General features: G+C 47.8%; 1 protein-coding gene and 1 non-coding gene across 3 annotated transcripts; one reads left to right on the top strand and one right to left on the bottom strand.

Moving 5' to 3' along the window:
• The first annotated feature begins 1,337 nt into the window (after positions 1–1,337).
• Positions 1,338–10,160, top strand: FOLR1 (folate receptor alpha). 2 transcript variants are annotated; one of them, XM_002754837.6, is made up of 5 exons: positions 1,338–1,408; positions 4,437–4,612; positions 9,133–9,321; positions 9,474–9,609; positions 9,760–10,160. In XM_002754837.6, the coding sequence occupies exons 2-5, from the start codon at positions 4,445–4,447 to the stop codon at positions 10,032–10,034; spliced, it is 768 nt and encodes a 255-aa protein (XP_002754883.1). In that variant the 5' UTR covers positions 1,338–1,408; positions 4,437–4,444; the 3' UTR covers positions 10,035–10,160. The 2 variants fall into 2 exon arrangements, with proteins under 2 accessions (XP_002754883.1, XP_017833314.1); XM_017977825.4 differs by lacking the exon at positions 1,338–1,408 and having other exon boundaries at positions 4,411–4,612.
• Positions 7,248–7,308, bottom strand: LOC118145973 (U7 small nuclear RNA). Its single transcript, XR_004731445.1, has one exon. It is a non-coding gene; the product is annotated as a U7 small nuclear RNA (small nuclear RNA).
• Positions 10,161–13,924: the final 3,764 nt, after the last annotated feature.

Here is a 13,924-nt window from a genome sequence, read left to right as displayed (position 1 = left end):
ATGGCCGTGGGAGATCCTTGCTTTCTGTCGCTGACTGGGAGGTTGGAGGCCTGGGTTCTAGTCCTTGCCCTGAAATTGGCTCTGCCCTTTGGGAACCAGCCTAACCCCATATGTGGGTGTCCTTAGTCCTGGTGGTGACGAGGGATTGAGAAACGGAAATAAAGACAGAGACACCAGAGTAGAATTTACAGCATGGGTCCAGGCGACCAACGCAAGCTTGGGAACCATGTTGGCCCCAGCTCTGGGCTCCAAACACTTTTATTATGTGCACATTCTCACTCATCTTACCAGTGTGGAAAGGAGGGGTAAAGGAGTAGGTAAGATAGCCAGGTGGAGAGTGCTTGAGATCCTTCTAAGACGCGCTAATCTAGTGCTCTGAGTTTTCAACAGCACTGGATATCCTTCTAAGACATGATAAACTAGTACTCTGAGTTTATTGCCCATTGTTATCAGGGTGAGGTTGAATCAGAAGTATAGCGGATTAGGAACCACCTGTCTGACCACACCCAAAGCATCAACGGGCTTTTATCTCCCAAGGGTTGAGGACATAGAGCAATTAAAATCACTCCATATTCCAAGAACCTAGGCAGAGCCTAAGGCGTTCCATGATCTCTGCCCTGTAAGGCTTTTCTCCTCCTTGCCAGCTGCCATCTGCAAAGACCCTCCAGATCTTGTGAGCAGAGGTCACCTCCCTTCTCAGAGATCTTTGCATAAGCCCTCTCTACAAGGCCCTTATACAGTCTCCATGATGAGAAGGCGTTTGTGGGACCGGAATAGTATTGCCGGCTCTGCAACCCCCCCTAGGTGTTCCCTAGTGTTACTGCGGTCTTGGATGGTCTTCACCTTAGGTCTCCTGTTGCCGCTTGATTTCTAATTGACTGCACCAATAATACAGTTTAGTTCAGTGTATAAACTTCAGTGTACTCTGAGCCAAGCAAGTTTATAATTATTTAGCTAGAATTAACATAGGTCTCCCCCTGGCCATCTTGACCCACATGCCTTGATCCTCCAGATCTCATTTTCCTCATCTGTGTAATAAGACAGGAATTAGAAACTGATGAGATTAGCTCAAATAATCCCAGCAGCTCAGGCTATAAGGTTTTTTTCAGACCTGAGCTTTTGGGAGAAAATTGGGTAGGTGGAGCTTAGGGGCTGGCCTGAGGCCTGCACTGTTAATTCACCCCCTCCCACTCCCCTATGGAGGCCTGGCTGGAGCTCACATGCAATAATTAACTGCTGAGTGGCCTTCGCCCAATCCCAGGCTCCACTCCTGGGCTCCATTCCCACTCCCTGCCCCACTGCCCGTCTCCTAGGCCACTAAACCACAGCTGTCCCCTGGAATAAGGCAAGGGGGAGTGTAGAGCAGAGCAGAAGCCTGAGCCAGACCGAGAGCCACCTCCTCTCCTAGGTATGATACTCCCCATCCCCCTTCAGAGGCCACACAACCTATGGTACTCCCAGCATGTGTTAAGGATTTGCTGAACTGGAAGAGCCCTCTGTTTAAAGCCTAGAGAGTCTTGAAGTGGAGACTGAGGCCATGAGAGCATGGCCTGCCCAAGGTTAAACGCCAAGTTAGTGTCCATTCCCCTGAACTAGTACCTGGGCTCTAGCCCTGCAGTCCAGCACTGAGTTCTCAGCTCTTCTAGTCTGGGGCACCAAGGTTGGGAGTGGAGGTCATGATTGTTGGGGCGGTGGGGGGGTGGATCATAGCTGGACCAAGACCTGAAGGTGAGACAAGGAAGGTGGGAAGGGGGCTTACAGAGTGACGCAGGTCACAAGGACAGGAAGAGAGCCTGGCTTCAACAGCAGCCACAGCAAGAGAGACTGACTGAACAGGTAGGCGCCCCTGGGGCTGGGGAAAGTATTCTCCCAGCCCCCATCCCCAGCACTGTGTGTTGGTCGCCCCCATGAGACCCCAGCACTGTGAAGGTGCAGGGGGCAAAAGCAAAAGAACTCTGACCTGGACTTAGGTGGTCCCTGCTGTGTGACTTGGGATGGCCCTCAATCTGTGCTCAACTGATTCTGCAAAGACTAAACTGGCTATCATTTGTTGATTTCCCTTCCTATATTTAATCCTTGCAGAAGAAAGCTAAGCCTCAGTTTGCTTCTCTTTCCCTCAAGGCCCAGAAAGTGGAGTGAGGGCTGGGGTCAGGACGGGCTGAGTGGGAACCCTGTGCCCTAAACTGTTAGGTTTTGTTCCCCTGGGAACTGAACCCAAAGGATCACCTAGTGTTTCCTGACAGAACAGATTTCTCTGGCCTGGCTTTCCAGATGAGTGAGTGAGTGGGTCCACAGAGGCGTGATTGGGTCCTGGAATGAATTAATCAACCATTAGAGAATGAACACTAGAATCACTAGGGTAGCAGAATAATGGTTTGTAGAGCAGGAAGGAGAGAGAGCTGCTGGGTGGGAATCCAACTCCAGGCTTCTCTGAGCCCTGCTGTGCAGGGCCCAGCTCAGGCCCTGCCTAGAGCCCTAGAAACTTTTACAATGAAGTATTTTGGTGTCGAAATCTGACCTGAAAAGGAGCCCCTGTCAAGAGGAGAGGAGGGGCAACGTGAGGGCAAGGCAAGCTTGTGAGCGGGAAGGACCTATCCACTTTAGGGACTGGTATGTGGAAAATAGGTTAGAAGGAGATAGATGGAGAGAAGTCATAGGAAATAAATTCTGAGCATTTTAGGAGGGCCCAGACACCAGTTGACCAGTGGAGAGAAGGAAACAGTCACCTCCCAAAATTCAGTGTCTGAGGTCAAAGGATTGAAGTTCTGTGATGACCAGGGAGAAGCCAGCTCTGTGGTAGGGGGCTCAGGAGCTCCCCAAGGCCCCAGGGCTGTCTAGCTGGCTGCCCCCTGCCTGCCTGTGCCCTGTGACACCTCCCCACAAGCCCCCAGATCCCATGGTTTCTAGGAGGGGCCTTCTAAACTAGCCCAAGTGATGAGGCTAGAAAGGGCTGGGACCAAGGTTTAAAAAGCAAAACAGGCCGGGCACGGTGGCTCAAGCCTGTAATCCCAGCACTTTGGGAAACCGAGGCGGGTGGATCATGAGGTCAAGAGATCGAGACCATCCTGGTCAACATGGTGAAATCCCGTCTCTACTAAAAACACACAAAAAAATTAGCTGGGCATGGTGGCGCATGCCTGTAATCCCAGCTACTCAGGAGGCTGAGGCAGGAGAATTGCCTGAACCTAGGAGGCGGAGGTTGCAGTGAGCCGAGATCGCGACATTGCACTCCAGCCTGGGTAACAAGAGCGAAACTCTGTCTAAAAAAAAAAAAGGCAAAACAAAGCCAGGCATGGTGGCTCATACCTATAATTCCAGCACTTTGGGAGGCTAAGGTGAGCAGATCACCTCATATAGGGAGTTTGAGATCAGTCTGACCAATGTGAGAAACCCTGTCTCAACTAAAAATACAAAATTAGCCGGGGAAGGTGGCACATGCCTGTAATCCCAGCTACTCAAGAGGCTGAGGCAGGAGAATTGCTTGAACCCAGGAGGCAGAGGTTGCAGCCGAGATTGTGCCATTGCACTCCAGCCTGGGTGACAAGAGCGAAACTCTGTTTCACACACACACACACACACACACACACACACACACATAGCAAAACAAACTAACAAAAAAAACCTACACTGCAGCCCCCCACTGAAACATTTTTTTTTGTCAATTTTTTTTTTTTTTTTGAGAGAGTCTGCTCTGTCACCCAAGCTGAAGTGCAGCAGTGCGATCTTGGCTCACTGTTCCCTCCACCTCCCTAGTTCAAGCGATTCTCCTGCCTCATCCTCCCTAGTAGCTGGGATTGCAGGCACACAATATCACTTTCGTATTTTTAGTAGAGATGGGGTTTCACTTTGTTGACCAGGCTGGTCTCAAACTCCTGACATCAGGTGATCTACCCGCCTCAGCCTCCCTAGGTGCTCATATCACACTGCACCCAGCCCATTTTTGTAAACTTTTACAACAAAGTGATTTGGTATCAAAATCTAACCTGAAAATTAATGTGAGCTTATGTATAGTTTTAATTTATCCCAGCAGTGTAACAGTTTCATCCCAGAATATGCACTTGATTATTGGGTATATGGAAATTATATTATCTTTGTATCACCTTTTATGAAATTGTAAAAAATTTTAACTCTGAAACATTTGAATGGCATTGTGGACCCATGGCAAACTCCTGGCTATTTCTCCATTTTGCCCAAATCCATCCTTTAAATATATCACTTGAACCTCCCTACCACCTGGATAAGGGAGAGACTCAAGCCAGGGAGGGGTGGTATCTAATCCAACCTCTCACTGGATCTGGGAAGATTGAGGGAGATTGGGGGCAGGGCTCGATCTGCCCCAGGCTTCAGTCGAGGCCCCACCCTCCTGGAGCCCTGCCCACAAATTAAGGCCCCACCTCTGCATTCCTTGGTGCCATTTACCACAGCTCTTCCTTCAGGGACAGACATGGCTCAGCGGATAACAATACAGCTGCTGCTCCTTCTAGCTTGGGTGGCTGCAGTAGGGGGGGCCCGGACACCAACTGTGCGGGCCAGGACTGAACTTCTCAATGTCTGCATGGACGCCAAGCACCACAAGGAAAAGCCAGGCCCCGAGGACAAGCTGCATGAGCAGGTGGGCCGGGGGTGATCTGGGGTGGTGAGGGACTGGCTCAGGAAGAGGAAATCAGGATATGGAAATGTCAAACCTCATTCACTGATGAAGGCAGACAGACCCCCCAGAGGATCCCCTCCGTTTGTATTAATATGGGGGAGACTATTTCACAGATACTGTGTGCCAAATGTCGGTACAATGCCAACAGCTCGCCTTCTTGGTTGTTGAGTTTCCGCATTACACAAAGAAGGAAGCAGGCCCAGAGGGGAGCCTGGAAATGGAGTTAGAGAGACCCATCCTGTGGTTGCTTGATTTAGGAGTTTAGCCCAGGAATGACTCCTCCAAGGATCTGAGAGAAGAAACTGCACACTGTACATAGTAACTTCTTCTCTACTTGCCCTAAACAGCTCAAGAAAGAGTCTCTCACAGTTTTTATTGGTTTGTTTGTTTGTTTGAGACGGAGTTTTGCTCTTGTTACCCAGGCTTGAGTGCAATGGCGCGATCTCGGCTCACCGCAACCTCCGCCTCCTGGGTTCAAACAATTCTCCTGCTTCAGCCTCCCGAGTAGCTGGGACTACAGGCGTGCGCCACCATGCCCAGCTAATTTTTGTATTTTTCGTAGAGACGGGGTTTCACCATGTTGACCAGGATGGTCTCGATCTCTTGACATCGTGATCCACCCGCCTCGGCCTCCCAAAGTGCTGGGATTATAGGCGTGAGCCACCGCGCCCGGCCATTTGTTTTTTTTTTTAGTAGAGACATGGTTTCACCATCTTGGCCAGGCTGGTCTTGAACTCCTGACCTTGTGATCCACCCACCTTAGCCTCCCAAAGTGCTGGGATTACAGGCATGAGCCACCACGCCCAGCTTGTTTGTTTTTTGAGATGGAGTCTCTCACTCTGTCCCCCAGGCTGGAGTGTAGTGGTGCAATCTCAGCCAACTGCAACCTCCACCTCCCAGGTTCAAGTGATTCTCAGAGTAGCTGGGACTACAGGCGCCTGCCACCATGCCTGGCTAATTTTTGTATTTTTAGTAGAGATGGGATTTCACTGTGTTGGCCAGGCTGGTCTCAAACTCCTGACCTTGTGATCCGCTTGCCTTGGCCTCCCAAAGTGCTGGGATTACAAGCATGAGCCACGGCTTCCGGCCATCTCACAGTTATGAGGCTGGGTACAAATAATTCTTTTTTTTTCTGAGACAAGGTCTCCATATGTTGCCCAGGCTAGTCTTAAACTCCTGGACTCAAGTAATCCTCCCACCTCAGCCTCCCAAAGTGTGGGATTATAGAAATGAGCCATGTGCCTGCCTGCAGCATCTTGGTTCATGCATCTAGTAAAACTTTGGGCTGTGATGTCCTGAACATGATGATATAACTAAAGAAAAAACAAAGTAATTTGTAGGCCAGGTATTATGGCTTACACCTGTAATTCCAACACTGTGGGAAGCTGAGGTGGGGGGATCACTTGTACTCAGGAGTTCAAGACCAGCCTGGGCAAGATGGCAAAAACCCATCTCTACTAAAAAAATACAAAAAATTAGTCAGGTGTGGTGGCACGTGCCTGTAGTCCCAGCTACTCAGGAGGCTGAGGTGGGAGGGTCAGTTGAGCCCAGGAGGCAGATTAAGCTACTGCACTCTAGCCTAGGCAACAGAGTAAAACCCTGTCGGGAAGGAAAGAAGGAAAGGAAAGGAAGGGAAGGTAATTTGTAGTATGCATTTCGTTTTTTTGTTTTTTGTTTTTTGGTTTTCTTTGAGAATGGAGTTCTTGTTGCCCAGGCTGGAGTGCAGTGGCACGATCTCACCTCCACCTCCCAGGTTCAAGTAATTCTCCTGCCTCAGCCTCCTGAGTAGGCACAAGCCACCACACCCAGCTAATTTTTTTTTTTTTTTTTTTTTTTTTTTAGTAGAGAAGGTTTTTCACCATGTTGGCCAGGCTGGTCTCGAACCCCTCACCACGTGATCTGCCCCCCTAAGCCTCCCAAAGTGCTGGGATTACAGGTGTGAGCGCCTGCGCCCGGCCTTAAGTGCACATTTTCTTTATTTTTTTGAGATGGAGTTTTGCTTTGTCACACAGACTGGATTGCAGTGGTGCAATCTCAGCTCGCTGCAACTTCTGCCTCCAGGGTTCAAGCAATTCTCCTGCTTCAGCCTCCAGAGTAGCTGCGATTACAGCCATCCACCACCACACCCAGCTAATTTTTGTGTTTTTAGTAGAAATGGGGTTTTGCCATGTTGGTCTCAATTCTTGACCTCAAGTAATCTGCACGCCTCCACCTCCCAAAGTGCTGGGATTACAGATGTGAGCCACCGTGCACAGCCCACGTTTTAATATTTAGCTTGTCAGCCTTAAGTAATGAGATTCAAAAAGCTTGAAGATAGCCACATAGGAGCATAGATTCAAGTTGTCCTGAATTTCACAGCAGTCACAAGTTAGTTTTTAAGGAAAAAGAGTAGTTCCTCTAGTTTTTAAGGAAAAAGAGTAGTTCCTGTTTATCGAGAATTTATAATAAAATAATGTGAGCAATTGATTGGCTATACATTGTTTTCTGTTTCAAATTCCAGGAACAAATAATGGGTGAGGCAGCTAGTTAGAAACAGAACTGCCTCCCCAGTAGCTGGGATTACAGGTGCATGCCACCACACCCAGCTGATTTTTTTTTGTACTTTCCAGCAAAACCCCAGAAAGCCTGCTAGACAAATTCTAAAAGCTGTAACACTGATTTTTGTATTTTTAGTAGAGACAGGGTTTCACCATTGTTGGCCAGGATGGTCTCCAACCCCTGACCTCAGATGATCCACCTGCCTCTGCCTCCTAAAGTGCTGGGATCACAGGCATAAGCCACCACACCCAACCTTTTTTTTTTTTCTAAGAGACTGAGTCTTGGCAGGGCACGGTGGCTCCTGCCTGTAATCCCAGCACTTCAGGAGGCCAAGGCGGGCAGATCACCAGGTCAGGAGATCGAGACCATCCTGGCCAATATGGTGAAACCCTTACTCTACTAAAAAATACAAAAATTAGGCCGGGCGCATTGGCTCACGCCTGTAATCCCAGCACTTTGGGAGACCAAGGTGGGTGGATCACGAGGTCAAGAGATCGAGACCATCCTGGTCAACAAGGTGAAACCCCGTCTCTACTAAAAACACAAAAAAATTAGCTGGGCACAGTGGCGCGTGCCTGTAATCCCAGCTACTCAGGAAGCTGAAGCAGGAGAATTGCCTGAACCCAGGAGGCGGAGGTTGCAGTGAGCCAAGATCGTGCCATTGCACTCCAGCCTGGGTAACAAGAGCGAAACTCTGTCTCAAAAAAAAAAAAAGAAAAAAAAATTAGCTGGGCGTGGTGGCATGTGCCTGTAGTCCCAGCTACTCAGGAGGCTGAGGCAGGAGAATTGCTTGAACCCAGGAGGTGGAGGTTTGCAGTGAGCCGAGATCTCGCCACTGCACTCTAGCCTGGCAACAAAGCAAGACTCTGTCTCAAAAAAAAAAATAAGAGACAGAGTCTTGCTCTGTTTGTTGCCCAGGCTGGAATGCAGTGCCCCAATTGCGGCTCACTGCAACATCTACCTCTTGGGTTCTAGCGATTCTCCCGCCTCAGCCTCCTGAGTAGCTGGGACTATAGGCGCATGCTGCTATGTCTGGCTAAATTATTTTTTCTTTTTTTTTGAGACAGTCTCACTCTGTCACCAAGCACCAGGCTGGAATGCAGTGGCACAATCTTGGTTCACTGCAATCTCTGCCTCCTGTGTTCAAGCAATTCTCCTGCCTCAGCTTCCTGAGTAGCACGCACCATCACATCCAGCTAATTTTTGTATTTTTTTAGTAGAGATGGGGTTTCCACCATATTGACCAGGCTGATCTCGAACTCCTGACCTTGTGATCCACCCGCCACAGTCTCCCAAAGTACTGGGATTACAGGCATGAGCCATGCACATGGCTGTCTGGCTAATTTTTTTTTTTTCCTTTCTCTCCTTGCCCGCTCTCCCTGGCTAATTTTTTATATTTTAGTAGAGACAAAGTTTCATCATGTGGCCCAGGTTGGTCTCAAACCCTGAGCTCAGGCAACTCACCTGCCTCTGCCTCCCAAAGTGCTAGGATTACTGGTGTGAGCCACTGTGCCCATCTAGGTTACAATATAAATTGTTTTCACCTTCAAATCTTTGTCACCTCAGTGAAGCCTAATCTAACCACACTATTACACTGCAATTCCCCAGCCTTCTTCCCTGCTTATGATATTGCTAAAGCAATAATCACACGATGTGTTAATTTTTGTAACCCCAGTTTCTACAGAGGTACCTGGGTGAGAGTAAGTGGGATCTCAAAGGTTAAATTAACCAATTTTGGAATGATAGAACCTCCAGACAGGAACTCCCTTCTGGGCTCCCACAATCTCTGATGGCCCTCTCCTCTAAAGAGGTCCCAACAGCAAGTATTTTCCTGGATGACTTCCAGTGGGCTGGGATATCAAGGTGGAAAAGAGGAGATGTTGCATATGGAATATTCTGGCTGTGCTGGCTGTGGGCTGAGTCACATGTCTTTCCCCATCCAGTGTCGTCCCTGGAGGAAGAATGCCTGCTGTTCTACCAACACCAGCCAGGAAGCCCACAAGGATGTTTCATACCTATATAACTTCAACTGGAACCACTGCGGAGAGATGGCACCTGCCTGCAAACGGCATTTTATCCAGGACACCTGCCTCTATGAGTGCTCCCCCAATTTGGGGCCCTGGATTCAGCAGGTACACACGGCTTCTGTCAGGTACAAGACCTGGCAGAGGAGCTGAGCTTTCCAGGCATCTGTGCAGGCTGCATCCTCAGCTCCAGTTCTATTCAGGGCTGGGTTGCTGGGGTTCTTGTGCCTGAGCCTTTCTTTTCTACCAAAATCTCCCAGGTGGATCAGAGCTGGCGCAAAGAGCGGGTACTGGACGTGCCCCTGTGCAAAGAGGACTGTGAGCAATGGTGGAAAGATTGCAATACCTCCAAAACCTGCAAGAGCAACTGGCACAAGGGCTGGAATTGGACCTCAGGTGAAGGCTGGGGTGGGGCAGGAAGGGAGGGATTTGGAAGTGGAGGTGTGTGGGTGTGGAACAGGTGTGTGACAATTTGGGGTTGTAGGGCTGGCAGACCCCAAGATAGTTCTGGGCCCAGTGGCTAAAGATTTTCCCTCTTCTCTACAGGGTCTAACAAGTGCCCGGTGGGAGCTGCCTGCCTACCTTTCCATTCCTACTTCCCCACACCCACTGCTCTGTGCAATGAAATCTGGAGTCACTCCTTCAAGGTCAGCAACTACAGCCGAGGGAGCGGCCGCTGCATCCAGATGTGGTTCGACCCGGACCAGGGCAACCCCAATGAGGAGGTGGCAAGATTCTATGCTGCAGCCATGAGTGGGGCTGGGCCCTGGGCGGCCTGTCCTGTCCTGCTCAGCCTGGGCCTGCTCTGGTTGCTCAGCTGACTTCTCTGTTTACCATCTGATTCCTGGACATCCCTGCCCTGTTCAGTCCCATAGCTCCCAACTGTTTGGTTTCTGCTCCATGGTTGGGCCTCTGACAGCTACTTTGAATAAACCAGACACCCCACATGTCTTGAGGATTATTTGGGTATGAATGACAATGCGACTCTTTTGTCTCCCAATTCCCATTGATTGAAGCCAGTGAAGACTGGGCCAAATCCCAGCTCTGACACTTGCTATGAACTAGTCTGATACTTAACTATTCTTCTAACTTAGAGACATTTGTAGCTCTCAGCTTTATTTTTCACTATAGCTCCAATCTAGAGCCAAGCCCAGGCCTTTTTTGTTTGCTTTGAGACAGGGTCTCACTCAGGTGACTGGCCCTGGGTAGTCTTGCAAACAAGGCCAACTGATGCATCATGTTCTCTACAGGACTAGTAATACCAAACAAATATGATTTGTTTACAGATATATTTGAATTAGTGGAATTTAAGATAACTAACATCTAAAATCAACTTTCTTTTTTTTTGAGACAGAGTCTTCCTCTGTCACCCAGGCTGGAGTGCAGTGGCATGATCTCATCTCACTGCCACCTCTTCTTACTGGGTTCAAGCAATTCTCATGCCTCAACCTCCCAAGAAGCTGGGATTATGGGCATGTGCCACCATGTCTGGCTAATTTTTGTGTTTTTAGTAGAGACCGTGTTTCACCATATTGGCCGGCTGGTCTCCGAACTCCTAACCTCAAGCAATCTGCCTGACTTTACCTCCCAAGGTGCTAGGATGACAGGTGTGAGCCACTGTGCCTGATCTATTTTTTTACTTATTATTGTGTGTGTGTGTGTGTGTGTGTGTGTGTGTGTGTTTTTGTTTTGAGATGGAGTCTCCTGTCCAGGCTTGAATGCAGTGGCGCGATCTCGGTTCACTGCAATGTCTGCCCCCCAGCTTCTGCATCAGCCTTCTCAGTAGCTGGGACTACAAGTATGTGCCACCACGCCCAGCTAATGTATGAGTAGGGACAGGGTTTCTCCATGTTGGCCAGGCTAGTCTGGAACTCCTGGGCTCAAGTGATTCTTGATTACACTGGGATTGCAGGTTCGAACCACCAAGCCTGGCCCACTTATTTTTTGGACTAAAAGCATAGGTGATGAAAGCAAAAATGGATAAATTGGACTTAGAATTCAAAACTCTTGCTTTTTTGACACTTTTTTTTTTTTGAGACGGAGTTTCACTCTTGTTACCCAGGCTGGAGTGCAATGGCGTGATGTTGGCTCACTGCAACCTCCACCTCCTGGGTTCAAGCAATTCTCCTGCCTCAGCCTCCGAGTAGCTGGGACTACAGGCACGCGCCACCATGCCCAGCTAATTTTTTTGTATTTTTAGTGGAGACGGGGTTTCACCATGTTGACCAGGATGGTCTCGATCTCTTGACCTCGTGATCCACCCACCTCAGCCTCCCAAAGTGCTGGGATTATAGGCGTGAGCCACCATGCCCGGCCTGAACAAACATTTCATTAAAGAAAATACATAGGTTGGGTGCGGTAGCTAATGCCTATATAATCTCAGCACATTGGGAGGCTGAAGCAGGCAGATCACTTAAGGCCAGGAGTTCAAGACCAGCCTGGCTAACATGACAAAACGGTGTCTCTACTGAAAATACAAAAATTAGCCAGGTGCAGTGATGCATTCCTGTAATCTCAGCTACTCAGGAGTCTGAGGCAGGAGAATTGCTTGAACCTGGGAAGTGGAGGTTGCAGTGAACTGAGATTGTGCCACTGCATTCCAGTTTGGGTGACAGAGTGAGACTCTCAGAAACAAAAAAAGAATATACACAAATTATGAGTAGTTATACGAAAAGATGCTCGACATTATTAATCATTAGAAAACTGCAAATTTAAATCCCAGTGATATACCATTTGATACCTATTAGGATGGCAATAATAAATAAGATCGGCAATAACAAATGTTGGCAAGGATGTGGAGAAATGGGGACCCTCACACAGTGCTGATGTGGTGTAAAATGGTACAGCCCTTTGAAAAACTGTGGCAGTTTCTCAAAAAGTTAAATGTAAAACTGCCATACAACCCAAAATTCCACTCCTAGGTATCTACTCAGGAGAAATGAAAACAAACATAACGAAACTTAAATATGAATTCCATAATACTATGTATCATTATACATAATAGCCCCAAGCTGGCAATAACTTAAATTTTTAGCAACTAGTGAATGCATAGACAAAATGTGGTTAATCCATACAACAGAAGACTGTGCAGCAATGAAACATAATGACACATGCTATGGCATGGATGAGCCTCAAAAACACTATGCTAAGTGAAAGAGGCCCAACATAAGAGGCTTCATGTGGCATGATTTCACTTACATGAAATGTACAGGAAAGGCAAATTTACAGATGCAGAAAATAGATTAGTAGTTACCTGGGACAGGAAGTGAGAACAAGGATTAACTGTAAATGGACATGAAGGGGGATGAAAATTACTTGGAGGATGATTCTGAGCTTCTGAGGGGTGTGCCCATGAGGGAAAGTATTCTAACAAATTTGGCTTGTGGCTCCATAAAAATCTATCATCAGAGACAAACTCCATTCCCATCATGAACTTTAAAAGGTTGGTTGGAGGCTGGGTGTGGTAGCTCATGACTGTAACCTCAGCATTTTGGGAGGCCAAAGAGGGTGGATGGCTTGAGTTTAAGAGTTTGAGCCCAGCCTGGGCAACATGGTGAAACCTGGTCTCTAGAAAAAAAATACAAAAATTAGCTGGGCGTGACAGTGTGTGCCTGTAGTCCCAGCTACTTGGAAGGCTGAGGTAGGAGGATCTCCTGAGCCCAAGGAGTTTGAGCCTGGAGTGAGCAATTGTACCACCGCAGTCCAGCCTGGGTTGACAGTGAGACCCTGTCTCCAAAAAAAAAAAAAAAAAGAAAAAGAAAAGCAAGCTGGGATTTGGCAGTCAAGGAGTGAGTCTATCCTTGGTGTGGATAACATGAGAGTCATTTAGGAGGTGGCCCATTGACCAAGGATGTTTTTAAATTTTCTTTTTTTCTTTCTTTCTTTTTTTTTTTTTTTTTTTTTTTTTAATAAAGATGGGGTTTCACCATGATGGCCAGGCTGGTCTTGAACTCCTGACCTCAGGTGATCCACCCACCACCGGCCTCCCAAAGTGCTAGGATTACAGACTTGAGCCACTGTGCCCGGCCAGGACTTTTTTTTTAAAAAGAGTGTTTATTCCAGTTGGCACAGGTAAGGTTTGCTAAACTGAGTGTTGGAGACCTGAGCTAGGGGAAAGAAAAAGGCTATATCATATGACTAGCAAAAAAGAAAAAAAAAAGGGAACATGAAGTACATTACCAAAAATACCAAGACAATAACCACAATCATATATCTTTAATTAACTTTACTCCTTCCTTGTCTAGTTACATGTTCTTGGGCTAGCATCTTCCTCCAGAGAAGTCTTCTGCCTTGGGGCTGAAATTTTGCTAGAAATCCCTAGTCTCAGGACTCTTACGTTGGCTCAACCAAGTGTTAGTTTATAGTGATGATGTCAGATACATGGATTTATTTCCTGTCAGCAAAGTATAGTAGGTATCTTTAGAAAAACAAGAGGGGAGAATAGAAACAAGTTGTTGAGCTGAATGTGGTGACATGTGCCTGTAGTCTCAGGTACTTAAGAGGCTGGGAGAATCGCTCGAGCCCAGGGAGGCTGAGGCTGTAGTGTGCGGTGATCATACCACTACACTCCAGCCGAGTGAGACCCTGTCTCAAAAAAAAAAAAAGAAAAGAAAAGAAAAGAAAAGAAACCAGTTGTTGAGAGTATCAAATGGCCTGGCCAATCTATTCACTTTCAATATCAGAATGAAAGAAGGATATTCTCTGGGGCGTA

Source organism: Callithrix jacchus, chromosome 10, assembly GCF_049354715.1.
Source record: "Callithrix jacchus isolate 240 chromosome 10, calJac240_pri, whole genome shotgun sequence".
Lineage (NCBI taxonomy): Eukaryota > Metazoa > Chordata > Mammalia > Primates > Cebidae > Callithrix > Callithrix jacchus.
The sequence above is the reverse complement of the archived record's forward strand: the minus strand, read 5'-3'. Positions and strand labels throughout refer to the sequence as shown.

Excerpts from the sequence above, each read along its gene's own strand:
- FOLR1 (XM_002754837.6), top strand. The coding sequence starts at position 4,445 with ATGGCTCAGCGGATAACAATACAGCTGCTGCTCCTTCTAGCTTGGGTG. Across the intron at positions 9,322-9,473 it reads TGGGGCCCTGGATTCAGCAG|GTGGATCAGAGCTGGCGCAA; the intron begins GTACACACGGCT and ends AAAATCTCCCAG. Across the intron at positions 9,610-9,759 it reads GGGCTGGAATTGGACCTCAG|GGTCTAACAAGTGCCCGGTG; the intron begins GTGAAGGCTGGG and ends TCTTCTCTACAG.